General features: G+C 32.5%; 1 protein-coding gene across 1 annotated transcript; it reads left to right on the forward strand.

Moving 5' to 3' along the window:
- Positions 1 to 1,307: 1,307 nt before the first annotated feature.
- Positions 1,308 to 21,654, forward strand: LOC111002362 (jmjC domain-containing histone demethylation protein 1). The gene is made up of 21 exons (XM_022272550.2): positions 1,308 to 1,465; positions 2,409 to 2,635; positions 4,874 to 4,985; positions 6,885 to 7,049; positions 8,439 to 8,574; positions 9,250 to 9,377; positions 9,919 to 10,068; positions 10,515 to 10,688; positions 11,060 to 11,219; positions 11,868 to 11,997; positions 12,195 to 12,318; positions 12,636 to 12,726; positions 12,900 to 13,054; positions 13,209 to 13,298; positions 13,799 to 13,892; positions 14,351 to 14,517; positions 14,701 to 14,868; positions 15,506 to 15,642; positions 16,184 to 16,472; positions 17,305 to 17,471; positions 18,600 to 21,654. Exons 1-21 carry the CDS (start codon positions 1,418 to 1,420, stop codon positions 18,715 to 18,717), a joined length of 3,030 nt encoding a protein of 1,009 aa, XP_022128242.1. The 5' UTR covers positions 1,308 to 1,417; the 3' UTR covers positions 18,718 to 21,654.
- The last annotated feature ends 299 nt before the right edge of the window (positions 21,655 to 21,953 follow it).

A 21,953-nucleotide genomic window follows, 5' to 3' on the forward strand; every position in this document is an offset into this window, starting at 1 on the left:
TAAATGGTAGGTAGTAGTAACCTAGTTACAACTTCACATCGGTATTGGCTTCTGCATTTCATTTTTACAGAAGGGAAACAGTCGTTTGTGCCTCACATAGGTCAATTATTTGGTACAGCCAGGCTTCAAATATATGACCAGAGTTAAAACTCAGAATGGCGACTTAGCGCTAAGTAAGATGTTTATCAAATCCAATATGTGTTGACATACGGTAATCAATATTAGAGCTTAGCCGAGGCTCCCCACTGAATCATAGCCTTATATAGTTTGTATGTATAACTTAATCAGAATAAAATAAAATTCCACTATTTTTATATTCCATAGAGAATAAAGAAGACCTGTTCTCATTCAACAGTTGAGCTACAATGAGCATATACACATATAATATGCACATTGAGGATTTAAAAAGATATTAAAGGTGATTGAGACAATTTTGTGTCAATGAAGTATTTCTGCAAAAATCCTCAGTTACTTTTACTTTTAGTTGCTCCATATTGAAATAGTAAGTTAAATATTTGTGTAATCCACATACTTGACCTATTACAACAAGGTATGTAATATTTACGGTCTGCAAATAAAAACATTGCATAGTTTTAGGTTAATATAGAATAATTTAATCAACATATTCTGTCTTGACTGACTTCAAAATTAGTCTAACATTTGCATATTACACGTAACCTATTAGCAAGATCATCATCAAAATTACTTCATTTGTAGTAATTAGAATTTGTAAATGAATACAATCAGAAATAATAAATAAAGTAATATTTACAAAAATCCCCACGAGATGTCGCCTAAACCAAAATCTAACATTGTATTGCTCCTGTGGCTATTGTCATAATAAAACCCGATGAAAATAAGCATGTAACGGACGTGCCGACAAATTAAACAAATCACGTATGAATGGACAACAGACAATAATCTTAAAAAACTATTAAACCCTTTTGAATATATTTTTTTTTCAAAATATGCTAACTTAATGTACTTACACATATTTTACTTTCTGAACTTACCTTAATTTATGTAAAATTAACTAAACGAATAACATTACATTACTAAACTATGAAGGAACTTAAATATTACTATTATTTAGATAATCTACTCATAATAAAAATAATCAAGTTGTGTACAACAGTTTTATACCTAAAAATAACTCACATCACGTCGGAAAATTAACCAAGTATATATTTATCTTTTGAGTTTCCCGCTGCTTATCTTTCGGTCGAAATAAACCAATCGCATGCTACAAGAAGTGCCAACCTACAGAACGTAGCCGGAATGATCAGTTTTTTCGTTGTTGCCAGCAGTGACGTGTGTGGCAAATGGTGGATTGCGTTGCTTTTTGTCGTGCTCCGTGTAAAATATTTACGTAAAATAGTGTTCATTTTGTGGTGCAGTGTTTCTGGCTTATATAAACATGTCGGAAACACTGCCGAATAATAAAAAGCAAGTTCCACGGCAGCTGGTAAGTTTTTATTGTTAGTTTTTACGTATTTAGTCCCGGGTGACGCCATGGTGGCTTTATCTGGGATCACGTAAACACGAAATGGTGCATCGCTGCATTGTGTATCGATTTATGTAAGTCATGAGAGTGATTAATAAAATGTTGCAAAGGGAATTTATTTAGAAATCATTAATTTCGGGTCTGATCAACCGAAGGAGTTATTGCGATCACGTTACGAGTTCAAAACGCGGCGGCCGTATGCATTCGCGCATGCGGATGGGTGTCAAAATCTATAATAGTTTCGGAGATCGCGGCATTGTGAATAATATGACAATGAGCGATGTGCTGTGAGCGGCATCGACGTCCTCATTTCAGCAAACTGAGCAGGCATCTGGTAGGGACGAAGGCGTTTCCTCGCTTTTAGCAGGCGGCCTGGGGCGTGCGCCGTACGTCGTACGTCGACCACACGTCGAGTCCGAACTATGAAAGTACGAAGTAAACCTGCGACTCGCCTCGTAATCTAGTTTAAGACTGTATGATCTTTCGCACAATTACATGTCGGACACAAGACTTGGCAAAAACATTGTTACAATTATTTGCCGATTACTGATCACAATTTTATTGAAAACTCGTTTTACCGCATGAATAAACTCTTTGTTATTTACGTTGTCGAAGCGCTATGTACGAAAAAGAGATCGCTAAACTATCCTTTCCCATTTATTTCTATTTGCATTACACTTGCTCTACTTGACCTTGAGTGGACGTTAATAACGATCCATATGAATGCTTACTCTTCAAATTTTATTTGTAAGCAAGCACATTCGTGCTAGAAACTTTTTACATTTAAATAGGCGACATTTTTGTCTCGTCTAGCTTACAGTACTTTCAATAGTTAAACTAATTACTAAGTAGAATATTTATTAAGTATATACACAATAACTTAATTGGATATCTTTTTATATAGCGTGAACGCAAGCAGCGAAAACTTTATTCTGATGAGTGGGCCCTTGGTGATGATGAAGCTGAGGGTGGCCGGGGATTCTCCCTGGCTGATAAGCTGGATAGTTCAAGATTTGAACATTCCGGGGATGTTTTGGATATGCAGGGCTCTGATCTAACCATAACATATCTCCAAAAGCATGGATTCACAACTCCGCTTCTGTTCAAAGATAAAGCAGGATTAGGCCTAAGGTATGTATTATTGTAGTCTATAATAATAGATTAGATTTCCAATTTATTTAAACTTTTTTATCAATACTTAATGATATCCAAGTATAAAATGTAGATATCACAAGTATCAGCGACATGTGATTTTGATTTTTGAACATCTTTCATTTCTCCTTTTGTGTATATTGAACTAGTGGTAGACTAACATTTAATGTCAGCGATTCAAATGGCTTCAATTGTTTATTATTTGATGCTCAAATTAGGTTACATGTTCTTTTGTTGTCTATGTTTATTAAAATGTGTGTTCTTAATTCATAATTATCCAATGTAGTCTACTATTGTTATAAAACTATGAATACCTTCACAATGACTCTAAGATCTTAGTATAATTTCTAAATACTCTTTCACTTCTGTGGTTTATTTTGTAAAGTGAAACCTAGTGGTTCGGAGTTCCATTCCCTAAACTATATTGTTTTGGGTTGATAGAGACACAGAAATTGGGTTATAGGATATCCATGAGGCATAATATGTCTCATACTCTGTAAGACAATCTAAAGCTACAAAATTACTGATTCATTGAGCTAAACACATTACATAACGTCATATTTTTCTGCATTAAGACTATAATATGGTACTGAGGATATTTCCTCTTAAATAGCATCATTAATGCGGAGGTGTGTTACACTTTAACTGCTAAAGCGGCTTAGGGTTATAGATTGATTAAAAAATGAGATGACGTCATAACATCCCTAATATTTTGTCATTACGCGGGTTCTCTTACCAAAGTGTTATTTAAACTTTCTTGCATAAATATACAAATCAATCACCTTCAGGAAATGGGCGGTATACACCAAAGCTAAGCTTTGGATAAAGATTAGGCCATTTGACAAATATTCTTTTACATTGAAAAACTCGATCATTTTCATAACTAATAAATACACTTAAAATCTCAATGAAATTTATACCATTTTTTTTCGAGCGGATTTAAAGGGTCCTTCCCAGAACCTAACCTAGATCCCTACAGCAACAAACACCTCGAATTTACAGTAATATCAGCCCAAAAATCTGAAGTTATCCATATCGGTTAAAAAAATTTTTTGGTATACATAACTGCATGCATTGCATTTGTAGATGGAGGAACATTCACTATTCATACTAAATTATAACATACCCAGTGTACCTATTTATTATTAGCAAACCTTTGTGCCTATTACATCTTACTCCCACTCAAACACCCACGCTTTGAACTTTGCACTGAAAAGCTAACAGCAGGGCTTGTATTGTGCACGTTAAGAGGTGTGTAGGTAGTAGTTTTTCAGTCCCTTTGGCACCATTAGTGCGACATTCAGGTTGAGAAGTATGACTCCCGTATGTCAAAAACGAATATATTTTTGACGTTCGGGAGTCTGTCTTAGCGCTATTAATAAAGTAGAGATACTTTAAACAAATTGCTTTCATAAAACACTAAACAAATATTAAAAAGGCACATCTCTCTTTTAAAATAGATTTAAATTTGATTTAAAATCTATTCGTATGTAAGCAATTTCTTTCAAGCAAGATACATATACAACATTGCTAGAACTAGAAGCATTTTCAAGCTGACGATAATACGTTAGAATTATTTAAATTGATATCGTTAATAAATTACGAAATAATAGAGAAATTAGCTTGTGTCGTTGAAAATATCGTATTAAGTTCATTTACATTGAAAACAAAGCAATAATATGACTTTTAGCGCACTTTGTTATTGCACGACAGTTCCGTGCCCTACGTCGACAATTCGTCAAGCAACGATCAATATTTCAACTATGCATAACATACACCTGTATAAGCATTTACATTGGATTATTTTATTTTAAAAAGATGAGGTGACTGTAAAACTATGCGAGCGAACGTATTTAGAAAGAATCATTTTTGTATATAGAACATTATAATCGGTACACAAATAATACCTTCTTCAGTCCATATGTATATCTTAATATAAAAAGAAAATAAATACATACACTCCGAAATATTCTACTTAAAATATCTGCAGTGCTGTATTAAATGCATCAGCCGAAATTTTCCTCAATAATATAAGAACTCTTTTGAATCATTTCCATTGATCTATACAAATTCATTTGAAGATGAAAGCATAATTTTGTATCTTAGCCTAATTGTTTAGGCCTTTTATGCATTCGTTGCCGTTTTTAATACCTTTGTTCGTGCCTAACAAAGTTTGAGCGGGAGGCGACGTGGTCTCACTTTGGTGTCTGTTCGCAGAGTGCCGACCAGCAATTTTACAGTGAACGATGTGCGCATGTGCGTTGGATCGCGACGCCTTCTCGACGTTATGGATGTAAATACACAGAAGAACATCGAAATGACTATGAAGGTAAACGACGCAATTGTCCATATTTAAAAAGTCAAAATTGGTTTATTTATTTATAGCTTCCATAAGCAAATAGAAGACAATACGGACATATGCAATAAGAGTACACAGATAATTCGAATAGGTGCCCAAAGAACGGCCATTTGTTAATTTTAATATTTTTTTCTCTTTGTTTTCTTTTACAAAACTTATTCATAATAGATAAGATATTTTCTAACGCAGTTTATCAATCTTTGTCCTGTTTTATTTAATATTTTTAAATATGCCGTTGATTAATTAAAATAACACTATGGTATGGTTTCATGTTTTGTTTTACACCCTTTGCTTGACAAATAAGAAAAAAACTTACGACCTTGCTTACAAATCGGGTTATTGCATTTAGGAACTGGTAGTTTGAGCAGCAGTAGTTTATTTAAAATTTATTTGTCGCACATGAAATAAATAAATCAATGGCGCTACTACCTTTTTAGGTCTAGGCCTCAGATTTTTGTATGTGTTTCATGATCATTTGTTAATAATAGGCAAGTAGGTGATCAATATTCTGTTCCTGATGCACGCCCTTGACTTTTTGGGTCTAAGGCAAGTTCACCGTTCAAGCTAATGTTAAATGCGCACATGGAAAATAAGTCCATAAGTGCACAGTCCAGTCCAGAGTCGCACGCTAAAGCCACTAAGCCAACACGGCTTATTGTTGCTAAACACCTATAACATAAGTAAAAACCGTTTTAATAAGTAAATCATGATAGTGTCCCGACGTTTCGCATTTAGGCAGGCATGGTTACAGGTCGACTTACTAGGGACTCTATAATTTGGTAAAACATGTCATGTCTATTCAAACATGAAAATTTTGCTCATAAGAGAGGTAATTGCTATAACATATTGTATTTTTCTAGTTTAGTAAATCTTAATTCACTGATAAATATGTACTTAAGGAAACTAAAGCTTATGACATATAATAGGTTGTTAGTATTGCAACACTTACGTGTCCATATATTATGTTAAGTCATCAAACGGTCTAAAAGATTTCCCTAAACATATGTACGGGAAATATATTTAAATGTTTAAAGTTATTGACGCAGTACAGGTATGTACTGCGTACGTACTTGCTTAGTACATAGTTTTCATAGTAGAAATATATGTTTGGTTTTTGTTTATGAACCAACGTTTCATCCGTTATGATGTACCAACTTTGATGGACTTATTATAGGTAAGGTTTGCATTTGATAAACAATGTTTGGAAAAAGATCTATTCAAATACATTTTTTTAAAGGAAATTGTTAAATTAGGTCATACTCTTAAAAGTTAATCTATGGAAATTTACCTTGACATATTATTAACCCTGTAGTAGTCTGTGCCATGATACTTATCTGCGCTAAAACAAATGTTTTGGCAGGTCTGACACTATCGCAACTAATAACTATTAAATCTTAGGCTAATATATATATTATAATGGTTAAATGATTATGGTTAGCATCTGACACGTGCCAATAATGTCTGTGTTTAAGATCTGTGGTAATAATTGTTGACACTGATTAGGCAAATCATAGACAACCCAACTCTCCCTAGAATAAAATCGCCTGCTATAGAAATTAAATAATTATGGGTAGTATGTTAAACTTGCCATAAATATCTAAGGCCTATGGTGATCATAGTTGGCACAGACACAGGCAAATATTCAGAGACATTTCGAATCTCGCATCTTGAATAATATCATATAACAATTTAACATATTCTGGAAGTGTAGTTCTCGGTTAGGCATACCTCATGCGCTAAGCATATTCCGAATATAAATGCAATATTGCAGTAAACAACTTTAATATCAGACGATTTATTCACCATTTTATGTACATAGTAATGTTTTATCCATCCTTATAAATGGCTATATTGTGCTTTATATTTCAGGACTGGCAACGCTACTATGACGACCCAAACAAAGAGCGTCTTTTGAATGTGATTTCCCTAGAGTTTTCTCACACGCGTCTCGAGAACTATGTACAGGCTCCCCGTATCGTACGTCTTATTGACTGGGTCGAGACTGTATGGCCGAGACATTTGAAGGACCAACAGGTAGGTTATGGGTCATTGGCCATCCTTTGAGTCGTTTTTGATTATTTAATTGGTGTAAGAAAAAACCTAACCTGTTACAGACATGAAAAATAATTAATTCCAAAGTTTAGATAGATGTATCCTTGCAGTCTATATATACCTGTGATTGGTTTTCTCAGGAATTCTGGGATTGATTTTTGACGTATTAAAATGTAATGGAAAATCTCAGCTTTTGATTTTTTGTGCATTGTTAAAAAAATTTTTTTTCAATATAAAATAATTAAACCTTTATTTAGATTTTAGATAACATAAGAATGGGAAATTACTTGTTTTTATTATATTAGAGTTGGAATACTTATTTACAATTAAATGTATATAAATAGAAATAAATATTTGACAGTTTATGAAAATAGATTTAGGTTTGAAAGGTCTGAACGTGGCACGGCCATTGGCTACATAAAACTACTACTGATTTTATGGGAATCGAATTCGGGAACTCTGAGTAATACATGTTTTAAACATACTATATATCCATATATTATGTTACAAATTATTACTTTTGTTATCAAATTTTCGTTATCCGGTGACTGTTTGTTATAAGGAATTGCATAAATCATTTGCATTTGGTCCCAGCCGAAACTTAACTATCTTGTCTTCCAATTCACAGTTCGATTAAATGGAGACAAAACTCACACAGACCACGATTCCTGAAAAGACCTTGAAATATAAATTTATGTTAATAACGCAATAAATATCGTTGTTTTTAAATGCGCAGTACTCGAGAAAATCATAACAACATTATACACTCTTCGCTTATAAGTGATTCTATTTTTCTTCTCGAAGTTATTTACAATACCACCTTCACAATGACCGGTTAATCATCCATTAGATGTTGTCTATGAGCTGCCGTAGTCATCCAAATCGTCTATACAGTATTATGTAGTGCACTTTATTATAGACAGGAATTATTTTTGTCTGTGATAGGTGAAGGCAGAAACTACTGCGACGGTTTAAAAAAAAATTATACCAAGCATAAATATAACATAGCATTTTCAATTACATAGTATATTTCGCTACGATTAATGGAAGTGGAGTATCAAAAATAAATGTTCTAAAATGGTTACAAATTATATCTTCACTAGATTTTACCTCAACATCGAAGGAATATCATCTAGGAGTCGAGGTATTTCCTAAATAATTCGAGTAATTCAAGAAGAGTTTACAATTTCTTAAAGGGCCAACGCACTCGCGAGCTTTCTGAAATTGTTCTCCGATCATCAACAGTTAATTCCTCTGCCCGTTTATTTATTTGTGATGGGGGGGGGGGGGGGGGTTAGTATTTATGAATGAAGAAAAAACTGAGGACTATTATAACAATAAACAGTTTAAATTTAAAATAAATAATTTCAGACGGAGTCAACTAACGCCCTGGACGACATGATGTATCCCAAAGTTCAAAAGTACTGTCTGATGTCTGTGAAGGGCTGTTACACAGACTTCCACATTGACTTTGGTGGAACATCTGTCTGGTATCATATACTGCGAGGTTAGTATTTTTATTACTTTACAAAATATAAACAATATATATAAATACTAGCGGATCCGACAGACGTTGTCCTGTCTATGCGTCTTTAATTTGAAAATTTCAAACTTTTTTTAATAAGCTAAAACATTCTGGACCATTTTGATGAAAATTATTATTCAAATGTGATGACAATATCTAACGATCCAGCACATGGTCTACAATAACACAAGGATAACAAAACTTTTTTTTAATTTGATCGCAGCGCTAACTGTCGGGACAGACTAAAATTAAAATTCGAATATTATTTAAAATTTGACAGTGCGATGGTAGCGCCGTCTGTCGGATCCAATGTAAAACATTCCAAAATCAACAACTACTAATTAATTAAAAAAAACATTGTCCAGCGGACAAAATTGTGAATCTAAACCATTCTCGAATCTCCACGAACACACACAAAAAATTTCATCAAAATTGGTCCAGTCGTTTAGGAGGAGTTCAGTCACATACACACGCACACAAGAAATATATATATTAAGATTAAAATAGAATTTCAATCAAATCTAAATCTAGGTACAGATGCTGTCATACAGTTTTTTCTGTATGAAGTTTGACACATTTGTGCTCAAGACGAGCTTGTGACCTGAGATATGTTTGCCTTCTGAATACAAATGATAATTAAATATTTTTTTGTTACAGGGGCAAAAGTATTCTGGCTAATTCCACCGACAGAGCGTAACCTTCAATTGTATGAGAAGTGGGTGTTGTCTGGAAAACAATCTGATGTCTTCTTCGGTGACACAGTTGAAAAGTGTATACGGGTTCATGTAAGTAAAAACCAATGAGATGGTGTCTTTGTTTTTAGTCCATGTATTGAACAACTTGACATCAGTATCAGGGATACTGGATCTATTTCTCCACAAAGCAATAGTATATTTGGATTAATATAAACTGATGTTACTTATCAAAAACAATTGGTGTAACTGAGTCGTACTTGAAGTTAGTGGTTTCGACGATAAAAGTTAAAGAGTTTTATATGCGTGTTGTTCCTACGAGAATGTAAGTGCGCGCTCCTATTTCACCATGCCTCATGATAGAGGACAAATCTTTGTTTTTAATTTATTTTATTATTCTTTATTACTCAAGATGTCATATGGAACATGGTGTAATGGTTGAAGCTTCTTATGAAGATTGTGTAAGAAAAAAACTTGGCGATTAAAAAGAGTGACGGAGAGTTTACCAGTTCTTTTCTTCCGTTAAAATTTGAGAACTGGCAGTAAATGTAAAATTAGAAGCATTTAATGTATATTTTCAGATATTTGTTTTTACATGTAGGATTTTTACAATCTGTATATCTTATTATTGTAGCTTCAAGCGGGACATACATTCTTCATACCAACTGGTTGGATACACGCTGTATATACGCCAAGCGACTCTCTGGTCTTTGGGGGTAACTTCCTCCATCAGTTTGGTATTGAAAAACAACTTAAGATCGCCCAAGTTGAAGATGTTACCAAGGTAAGATTGTATAATGCAAAATATAGGTCCTGTAGACTAATTATCCCTTTTGTTTATAGTAAAATGCGAGCCATCTAAAACAATTACACATGTTGTGTGTTTGTGTTCTTGGAAAAAATAACTAAAATTACTACAATTACTATTGTCGTTTATATATAATTCTACGCGAGAAGAATGTATTTAATTCAAAGAAATTTATCAAATATGTAAATATTTTTGTAACAATGCAAATTACAAGTTTTTAGGTAATAGTTAGTGTTAATATTACATTTTTAGCTTATTAAACAATATTCCCTTATTTATTTACTATCTATACATGTAAGTTAATGAACTGCTAATATTCTGTTTCAAATTAATTAAATGTCCTGCGTCATTTTCAACTGCCACAGAATACGAAAATATATAGAGAAATACAATTTCTTTACACATGTAATATATTTTTCCAGGTGCCACAAAAGTTCCGTTATCCATTCTTTACGGAAATGCTGTGGTATGTGTTAGATCGCTATGTGTGTGCGTTACTCGGTCGGTCTCATCTTGCTCCTGAGGGTCAAAACCCACCTCCAACGGCTCCTAAGGATCATATACATCTTACTCAAAATGAGCTGCACGGATTGAAGGTAAAATAGAATTAATGAGCTTGAAATAAAACCTATATTAAAATGTATATTTTAAATACTTGTATTTTTCATTTAGAAATTAGGTAGAAAAGATTTTATCGCTCGATATTATTTTAATGTAATGATGAATAATATGATAAAGAAATGTAGATTTTAGTTAAAATGTTGCATATACACCTAACTAGGGAAATGGATTTTATGGATCTTTATATCTTGGTTATGTTTATTGATATCATAGCATATAGCTTTTTTTAAATTACGATACTCGATAAGCATATTTTATCATTATCCAAATTATGTATATTGAAGTTCTAGTTTAGTCTTATTGTCTAGTAAACCAGTAAAAATGCATAATAATATTTTTATTACAGGAAATAGTGCTGTATCTGCATCAATTGCCTGCAGCACGTAAATCAGTCCCCGAATTACTCAGCGATCCCATAGCATTAGTTCGGGATGTGCGTACCTTGGTGGAACAACATCGTCATGATAAACAACAACTTGCGATTACTGGACAGCCCATATTGAAAGGTTAGTTAGTAACTACATATCTGCCATTACATTTAAGTTAAAACCAACCTTTGCAACCTTTTTATCTAAAAAAATATTTTTTATAAATTCTTTTTATCAAAGGCTTAGTGTAGTACTTTTTTACAAGAAATTAAAAAAAAATATAAGCGACTAAAGAGCCTATAAAAATTGTAATTGAAAATTCTATTAAGCTCTAAAAATTCAAATTAAACATTCACAATTTCAACAACCCGCCAAAACGCATTTCTAGACAAGATGGCGTCGCACCTGTCACTATGACGTACCATGTCCATAATCACGTAGACAGTATGAAGATTTTACGTGTTAATTAGGATTATTAAATTACACAAAACCACATTATATTTAGATCAAAAACAATCCGACGAAATTAACTCCAAGTCGGTATTAAGATTAGACTGACTAATGTTTTTAATTATAGATTTTTAATAAATTAATATTCTACTCAATAACGCTTTTTTAAAGTCGTTTTATGCAGATTACTCTCAATAGCACTCATTTTTCGTAATTAATTTACTCAGAATCTCTACTATTTATAATAATGGCTTTGACTTAGGGCAGTTTAATATTGATTTCTATTATGTAGTATATATTTTGCATACTGACATGTTTAAATATTTTTTTATATAGGCCCAGATGACGCTGGCGGTGAAAGGATCCGCCAATGGGGTGGCGGTAGAGGGCGTGGTGGGCATCGCGGTGGTCCCGCTAGACCACGTCCCGAACATGCCAATAACGCACCTAGGCGACGCAGAACCAGGTATGGTATTTTTTTTAATTCTCCATACATTACATAACTTGTACTACATTTTATATTTTTGACATTAACCAGCAAACTTAATATGGTGAATTTGATAAATTTTTATCATCTTCATAAACAACAAAACCTCATTTTGCTTATAAATATATTAAAATCCTACTTATACTTTATAACACAAACATTTAAACCCTTTTCAGATGTAAGAAATGTGAAGCCTGTCAGCGTACAGACTGCGGAGAATGTGTGTTCTGTCATGATATGGTCAAATTTGGAGGGATGGGACGGGCTAAACAGACTTGTGTTATGAGGCAGTGCTTACAGGTACATATAAAATTATTTTTAAAACATAAAATATACGTACTTATTAGCAATTAATAATTCTAACTTGTTACAAGCGAATGATCACAAATTGTGAGAAGTGAATAATGAAACAAAATCACACTTGTCTGGCAATGGAGTGGCTGAATTATATCCCACTAGGATAAGTGTTCCTTAAAAACTCCGGTAGCTCATTAACAAATCTTGGAATTAAGAATTCCAATATTGTACTATCGGTTGTTTTTTAACTTGACTTTTTATTAAATGTTACGGTTTAACCCTACACATACAAATTGATATACCTAACTTTTGGTTTCCAGCCAATGTTGCCTGTCACAGCATCTTGTGCAGTTTGTCATTTGGATGGATGGATGCAAACTCCGGTTGCACCACAGGCTAAAGGGAACTCTGGTAAATAAATAAATAAATTTTATTTGAATGAAGCATGCATATGCTCGCCTACAGAGTAAAGTTGTTACTTGTTCTGATTTGAGAAAATATATTTGTCGTCGAGTTTGAATGAATAGTAATATTGAATAATTATGTTTAATGTTAATGAGGTAGTAAAAAATATTATTTTGCAGGTCGCAACGGTCCATCATTACTTCGTGAATGCTCAGTATGCTACAGCATAGTACATGAAACCTGTGTACCAGCTGGAGGTCAGTTAAATGAAGACTTGCCTAACTCCTGGGAGTGTCCCACTTGTACTACTATGGGACTTAACCATGACTACAAGGTTTGTATGAATATACGCTTTACATAAAAAACTAGTTGATATTCACACTAACTATATATAGATTTGCGGGCTCAAAGGTAAACCTGCCTGTGTTAACTTTTCTTTTTTAATAGCCTTTTTATGCCTGTGTTAATTATTTAAATAATAATTTCAGCCGCGCCATTTCCGTGCCCGTCAGAAGTCTTCCGATCTTCGTCGTATGAGTGTTAGCTCTGACGCCAGCCAACTCAGTCAGAATTTACAAGTGAGTACTCAAACTACTTAATTAATTAATCTTCTGTGTGTGTGTTTGTCATTAAACTCCTAAACGACTGGACCGGTATTGATGAACTTTTTTGTGTACAATTGTATTCGAGAATAGTTGACAATTAGAAGATTTTTTTTAAATTTAAGAATAATATATTAAGTCCGTTAGCGTATAATCAAGCCACCTTAACACAATTCAATAAACACAACTACAATGTACGAGAATTCAGTTATGCAAACATCATTATTATTATAAGTTAGTCATAGTTTTTAGTGATGAAACAAGCAAATTGTTCAAGTGAAATTCCTAGATATTTTAACTGAACTATGCTACAAATATTGTATGATATGAGACATATTTTTACTAGAGTTTTATATGATATGAATATTAATTACTTATCGATATTTTATATTTCCTTAGTAGAAAGCTCGGATTATTATTGATATTCTTTGTATAAATTTATATAAGTTTTGTAATTATTTAACAAAACTTTTCAGAATAAATTACCTCCTCCATCATCAATGTCGGTGAAGACTGAAGCCACTTCTGATGCTGAGAATAAGGGTGATACGCCAGTTAAAACTGAAATGGGTTCGTACCTCAACTGAATTTTATAGAAATTAATATTAATATGAGACACAATATTGAATAAAAAATGTATTATTTTTGGGAAAATAAGCTGCTTCTTAAATAAACGCTAACTGCAAAAGGGCATAAGATATTATTTTCTCCTTTTTATCTTATTATTATATTATGTAATAAGATAAATTTAGTAAGTTTATTTTGATTTGTGGATGTAAGCCGAAAGTAAGATGAAGCCTTTTTGGTTTACTCCGTATTGTTTAATAAATGTATTAATTAATTAAAAGTATTTGTTTTAATAAGTTGTAATAGTGATTTTATTAGTAAATATATTCAATGAAAAACTAATACATATGACTGATATAGGCCTATAGTTCTAAATTCATTAACAGCAAAACTAGTAATTTTCCTTTTTAGAGTTGTCAGTTGTTTAATTTCAAATATATTAAAATTAATATTTTTTTAAGACGTGAAACAAGACGATGAAGTCAAAGAAGCAGGCGATAGTGCTGATAGGGGTGAGGACTGGGAGCCAAACAGCAAGAGGCGACGAGCCAGTGATGAAGATGAGGCACCGAAGAAACAGGCTTTGAGGGCGCATTTGGCTTTGCAGCTTACTCACCACTCGGCTAAGGTAATGCATGGGGTATGGGGATATCTATAGGAAAATATTTGAAATATGCAATTAGATTGATATTTTTAATATGGAGGTTAAACTATAACCATTAAAAATTAATTGACGCTTTGTTACTTTCATTTGATTTCTGTTTTTATTTATGGCATATTTTATATGAAATTGTGTACATCTCTATTCCAGAATCTAAAAAAACCATTATATCCGGTTCGCCCAGCTCCGACGTCCGGATCAAATATGGCTGGCACTCCTTGGCTGGATCGAGACGCGATGTTGAGTGTCTTTGCAAAACTCACCCCGCATGAGTTAGCCACTTGTGCGCTTGTATGCAAGTCTTGGGCAGAATATTCCGTAAGTAAACAAACAAACAAAAAAAAAACAAACATAATACTTTATTTGTTTAGCAATATGTACAATATGATTCAGACTGAAGCCTCCCTAAGTCAGTTACCTGTGACAGGGAAGCTTCGCTCTTCTTTAAATTTACAAAGTATTAACAAGTCGTATTCAAAAAAATTTGATTCAAAAAAAGAGGGTACTGTAAAAATAATAAATATATGAATAAATTATAATGTATACTTGTGTATGTGTGTGAAAGATTAAAAAAAAAAAAGAAATCTAAGCAATAGTGTGCATGAAAAGAGATGGATTAAGGAAAAATTTAACTTAAAGGATTTAGTTGTAGCAATGAAAATGTGCTCATTTTTTTTTTTATTTCTGTCATTTCGGATCCTAAAAGTACATTATTTGAAACTAATAAGCGAGGAAGGCAACTAATGGTGTCTCAATAAATTACTAAAACACTATGTGGGAATTGCAAACAAAAACACACACATAAATAGAGTTCAGTTATTGGTTTTAGCTGCTTCATTTATCTTATGCTGCGCTTATGAAGTTTTATCGAGATAAAAAACTATATTTCTCTCTCTCTATACTTTATATCTGAGCAAATTTACTAGAGAGTGATAAGGACGGATGGATATTTCAGATGGACCCGTGTCTATGGCGCAGCATGTCGTTCGTACAAGTGCGTGTATCGGCCGCTCAGTTAGCAGGCATTGCCCGACGACAGCCCTTATCTTTAGGCCTTGAGTGGTGTCATTTGGCACGACGACAACTTGCCTGGTAAGTTTAACAAATTTTTGTTTTAATTTAAATGTTTTGCATGGCGAGCTTAGTAAATATACAATAAGTATAATAATTTAAGTTTAATTTTTTAGTATGGAACGGTTAAATTCCATTTTTAGAACAATGTTATTTCCAAGTGAATCAGATGAGGTAAAAAAATTAAATTACTTAATGTGCTAGATACATTTTAAAAACAATATTTTCTATTGTCATTTTTACACAGGCTTTTATACCATAAATAGTTTTAATTAGTTCGGCAGAGGAAACATCTTAGCACCTAATACTAGCATTGTTAGTTATAAATTATATCTGTGGTCATAGATCAGACAATGATAAATACATTTTTGACTTATTAATATATTGACTGTTTCAATTTATAATAGTGTATTTAAGATTTTTTTTAAAGTATTTATGTATTTGTTCTGTAAAGTAATGAAATTGCAATTATTATATTCAGACCTTTGGCCACGGATATTCTGATCTCTGTGAAGTTAGTACCACTTGTTCACAAAAACATACAATATTTAAATAATTCCAGGTTATTGGCAAGGCTTCCAGCCCTTCGATCATTATCTCTTGCTGGTTCTCCTGCCGAGGCAGCCCTGGCGCTTCGATCAAGCTCGTGTCCACCATTAACATCACTGGATCTGTCTTTCGCTCGTTGCCTGGACGACGCGAAACTCCGGGGTATTTTAGCCCCACCGGAGAACTCGCGCCCAGGTGGTGGTGCCCGTTCGGGGACTGAGCCGTCTCGTTTAGCAGCACTTGCCGTCTTGCGGCTCCCGGGAACTGATATCACTGATGTTGCTATGCGATATGTTGTTCAGGTAAAGAAACAAAAGAAAATTGTAAAGAGCGTACCAATTAAAAGGCCGGCAACGCACTCGCGAGCCCTCTGGCATTGAGAGTGTAGTGGCGGTATCACTTAACATCAGGTGAGCCTCCTGCCCGTTTGCTGCCCCTGTTCTAGAAAAAAAAGTGCGAAAAGGGAACCGGCATTGCGCCTATGCGAACAAGTATAATTTCTAATTGCTGAGCGTTATTAATAAACTATATTTTTGCAGATAGAAATTATAACTATGTATTAAGTATCTAAATTTAGCTTAACCTCAAATCGCACGACATTTCTCTTTGTACATTTTTACTGTTTTTAAGATGAAAGTTAACTTTAATATTGCCTCTATCTGAATGGTAGTTGATGCTAAATAATAGCATACTTAGCTAATTGAATGTAACATAAACTAAATAGTACTTTTATTTTTCTGAATTTTAAAATTGTATGTAATACATGTAATCTACTTATCACATAGTTTTACTTGTAATGTAGTCTGTTGTATTTATAATATCAGGCTGCAATTTTCAATTTCAACTAATATATAATTGAGTAAGAAATTAACAAATAAAATTACTAAAAATAACCAAATTAAATTACACGAAATTAACCACAAATTCAACAACAATAGTAACGTCCTATATCTAATGCGAGCGTCGAAGAAGTGCACCCGACCATACAGCGCGCCGTGCCTATATATAGCCTGAAAACCAGTTTAGTCCAGTATACCCCACTGCTACACGTCACTTGACTTTTTACAGCTTATTATTGTTCTTAGAATTTAGTTTAAGTCAAAATAAATGATATATTTTGATGATATCTTTCAGGCTTTACCAAAGCTAGTAGAACTCGATGCGTCGTCCTGCGCACGTTTGACAGACGCGGGCGCAGCACAGTTGGCACATCACGGCCTTCGTCGATTGTCTCTGGCTGGATGTCGATTGTTGACCGAGGCTGCATTGGACCATCTTACTCGATGCCCTAATCTTGAGCGGTAAGAACTTAACGTATTTAGTTTGATGACAGTGTACCGTTAAAAATGGGACACAAAGTTGTTGTTAATTAGAAATACTCAAATTATTTAATTCAAAAAAATTGTTTATTTTTATAGTATTTATTTACCATATTACTTTTCTTAGAATTGAAATTTTAAAGTTTTATTAACAGATAGTAAGTAGGTAAATAAAGCAAAGGCACTGAATTTAAACTCTTAACATAAAAAATATAAGCATAAATAGTTAAAACAATTTATATATAGGTGATCAGACTACTGCGCCTGACACGTTGTATATAGTCCAGTATACTATCCAGTTTCACATGTTAGAGAATGTTAATTGTGCACATATTTATTTATTGTTACATTTGGTACAGAAACAAAACAGATTGAATAAATATATATAGTTACTAGCGGATCCGACAGACGTTGTCCTGTCTATACGTCTTTAATTTGAAAATTTCAAACTTTTTTTAATAAGCTAAAACATTCTGGACCATTTTGATGAAAATTATTATTCAAATGTTATGACAATATCTAACGATTCCAGCACATGGTCTACAATAACACAATGATAACAAAACTTTTTTTTAATTTGATCGCAGCGCTAACTGTCGGGACAGACTAAAATTAAAATTCGAATATTATTTAAAATTTGACAGTGCGATGGTAGCGCCGTCTGTCGGATCCAATGTAAAACATTCCAAAATCAACAACTACTAATTAATTAAAAAAAACATTGTCCAGCGGACAAAATTGTGAATCTAAACCATTCTCGAATCTCCACGAACACACACAAAAAATTTCATCAAAATTGGTCCAGTCGTTTAGGAGGAGTTCAGTCACATACACACGCACACAAGAAATATATATATTAAGATTTTAGACACTAAACAACATTTGAAAACTTAAAATCCAATTACATCTGTACAAAGCATTTTAGTGGCATCTTCAGTGTTGGTTTACTTAACATTAACCATTACATACAGTAGGTATATATACTATACATATATTAAACTTCATGTCAAAAAAAAAATATTCAGGTGTAAGTGTAATTGTGCTCATATGTAGTCTTGATGTTTCGAAACCGCGGTTAAGAGGGTGTGTAATATTTCAAAATTGTTTCAGATTGGACCTGCGACACGTGCCACTGGTCTCAACACAGGCTGTGATCAAATTCGCAGCCAAATCCAAGCATGACTTGCACGTTAAGGACGTTAAACTGGTCGAGTTGAGGGCCACCTGATCCGAGGAGGACGTGGCGGAGACCACGTCAAACGATGACGTCATCAATGACGCCGCTGACACGCAAGAAGCTGCTTAAGTGATTAGTGACTTGTGAAATTTTGGTTCTAAGTGATAAGAGTAACCTAAAACTTGAATGTGTATGTGACGTCACAGATGTCGTCCACGTTTACAGTGACTTGGGTGCTGTGATGATTGTTGAAACCAAATGGTACCTTAAGGTAATTTTAAGCTCATTTTAGTTGCAGTAGGCCTGTATGACCCTGTTTAAGTTGGTAATACACGATTGTGGAAAAAGGAGTGTTATTTTATTAGGGTTCAGATATAAGATTCTTTATAACTACCGCAATGCCATCATTTGAATTTTGTATCATTTTATCTAAAACATAATTCCCAATTACTGTTTAGTAGGGTTATTTCAGGCAAATATTTGCTTAGGTTGTAGTTATATTTTTGCATGTTGACTGAGTTATTATAACTCTTTGAATATCATATTTATAATGTATTGCAGTTTCTTTGCACTTTTCAAATTAATTAATCACTTAATTATCATACTGTCTGGAAACATCCAATATTTATCACAGTAAATATGAAAAATTGTGTGAATATTTTTGACAAATTTATCTTTGCCCTTGGAATTAAGATGTCAGAAATCACTTCTCCAAAAAACTAATCAAAACTGATACATGGTGTATCAAAACGATTATTAATCTAACATCTAAATAGTATTTTTTGGATTGAAATAATAAAAATTTTAAAACACCTTTGTGCCAACATAGCACATGATTTTTAAAGCACAATCTACAAATTAGTTAAAAAACTATAAATTTTATTGCATGCTGTTGCATTGATATATATTTTATTTCTTTTTGTTTTTATGTCTAAACTTCAAAAACTCAGTCTGGCTTGAGTATATAGGATAATATTCAAGAAACATGAATAATTTAGCATAGCCAAGACGTCACGTTTGTGTTAAGATTCTATCAACTAAATCCCTAGTTTCATGGGAGAATTTTAACAAAATATATCACCTAGATGCAACATAACCTTAAAATTTTAACTCATGTATGAGACCGTTTTAGAGATTTTGAGTGAAAAATGTCTCTGAATTTTATCCTTACATCGTTGGTTTTCACCAGTGTAAAGATTATTGGGAAGTATATAAGGAAATTTGATAGTTCTTTATAATAGTATAATTTATATACCTTTGTATAATGACTTAATCTAATGTTTGTTTTGAATTGGTGAAAACCAGTGCTTACCTGTATTTGATTTTTATATATGTATATATTTATGAATCAACGGCAGATTTGGTTTTGAGTGGCCTATGACTTTAAGTAATGATTATTGTTTACTCCAAATAGACTAATTTTAAGTTGCTTTTAGTTTCTTAGTTCTAGTCGCTTAATAGGAATATTAATATATAGAGGCTAAACAATTGATTTTTTTAAATGCATTTATGTTTAATTAAAGCTGTCGAAGTCATTGAACTTTCGATGATTTAAATGCAATTTTGTACTAAAAATCAATTGTTAGTAGATTTTGTAAAATAGTATAATGACTGGTCAGTTTAGGTCTCACAGCCGCCTATTATCACTTAGGCGAATAGTTTCAAGTATTAATGTCTCAACTGTCAGAAATTTTTTTGTCATTTGAGAAAACTTTTTTGATCCCTATTTGCTACAGTTAGATAAGCTTAACTTCATTTTTTCATCTACTTTGAGTTTAATTTCATTTGATATTGGGTAAGTAGTTAAGCTATATAAAATGAAGCTTTAAGACAATAGTTATAAAAATTTAAGCAGTGCTGTGTAATATTTTGGTTTTTGAATGAATAAATTATTTGCAGTATAGACTAGTTAAAAATTTTGTATCACCTTGCTCATTATAACATCATAAATTTCTTAACACTTGCTTTACATTAGATAAATTACTTGACTACTTAGGAAAATTAAAAAAAACTTACTTTTAATATCAATAAATTTTGTTGTTTATAACATCAACACCTAGCTGTATTATTGTTGTCGATAACTTAAATATCTTTTGAGAATATGTAAGTTATTGACTGTATAGGTAATAAGTATTGTGTGCCTCTGTGTATAGACAGTTAGGATTTATGTGAAGGGTACTCAGTTACAGTAAAAATGGCTTTAATGAGTTGTAAGATTAGTAACAACAAATTATATATAATCAATTATATATTCATATGTTTCGGCAGATGGAAAATTAGACAAACTTCCTGGCTTAGCTGGTTGTTTTTGAGATTTTGAATAATGACATTTTAACATCTGACATGACAGCAATATAAAAGATAAAAATTACTACAGTAGAGTGAAATTTAAAAAAAGATAATGGTTTATAATATAGATATTATATATTATAGTTTTAGACCTTCCACAATCAAAAGGCCACAAAAGTACTTCTGGCACTCAAGGTTATTCATAGGCTGCAGTTTTGGCACACAGAGACAATATAGATATTTGAGTCTTATTCCCGATAATTGAAATGTATGTCAATAAAATATTTTTGACATATGGAACGAGTCTGACGATATCACCCTGACACTATTGTTAACATAATTTTATTCTTATTGCAATACATTTAATTTATTGCAATTAAAATATAATTAAATACACTTGTTACAGAAAACTGAAAATACCTTTTTCTGTTCCACCTTTTTGCCTATGTCTAATACTATATACATAGGGAGTTATGTACTTCTAAGTGAGTACCCTACATGTTACTTATATTAAGAATTAATGTAGATAGTATTTAGTTTAAGATTGAGAATTTTGAAAGACTTGGCTTAGCTGGCAACTGGATTGCAGATATGGTGATATTATAACGACTATAAGTTATAGATTTTATGTTGAAGAGTCTTATTGTATCATTGGTTACCATAAGCACTTATAGTATTTGAAATAAATATTTACAATGATTTGGGTGGTTTTATTGTACTATTAACCTAATCCTCCTACGGCAACAACAAGGATGTTTGTAAGAATTTTTTTCTTTATTGTTTAAGATATAAATTGAATTCAACTAGAATATACCAAAGAATTACAGGTCGAATTGATAACCTTTGGTTTTTTGATGTTGGTTTAAAATATTTGCATAGCTATAGGTTTACATATTGAATTGGATTAAATGATCTTGATACTGTTAAATTTTTATTTGTCTTGAGTGTTAATGAACGAAAAGTATATTAGTTATTTGGATTAAGAATATTCTTATACA

The sequence above is a fragment of the Pieris rapae genome, chromosome 14, assembly GCF_905147795.1.
Source record: "Pieris rapae chromosome 14, ilPieRapa1.1, whole genome shotgun sequence".
NCBI classification, from domain to species: Eukaryota; Metazoa; Arthropoda; class Insecta; order Lepidoptera; family Pieridae; genus Pieris; species Pieris rapae.

What these genes read in the sequence shown, in the direction of transcription:
- LOC111002362 (XM_022272550.2), top strand. Translation starts at nt 1,418, where the DNA reads ATGTCGGAAACACTGCCGAATAATAAAAAGCAAGTTCCACGGCAGCTG. An exon ending in GACTTAACCATGACTACAAG is followed by an intron (nt 13,055 to 13,208) that starts GTTTGTATGAAT and finishes TAATAATTTCAG; the next exon opens with CCGCGCCATTTCCGTGCCCG. An exon ending in TTACTCACCACTCGGCTAAG is followed by an intron (nt 14,518 to 14,700) that starts GTAATGCATGGG and finishes TCTCTATTCCAG; the next exon opens with AATCTAAAAAAACCATTATA.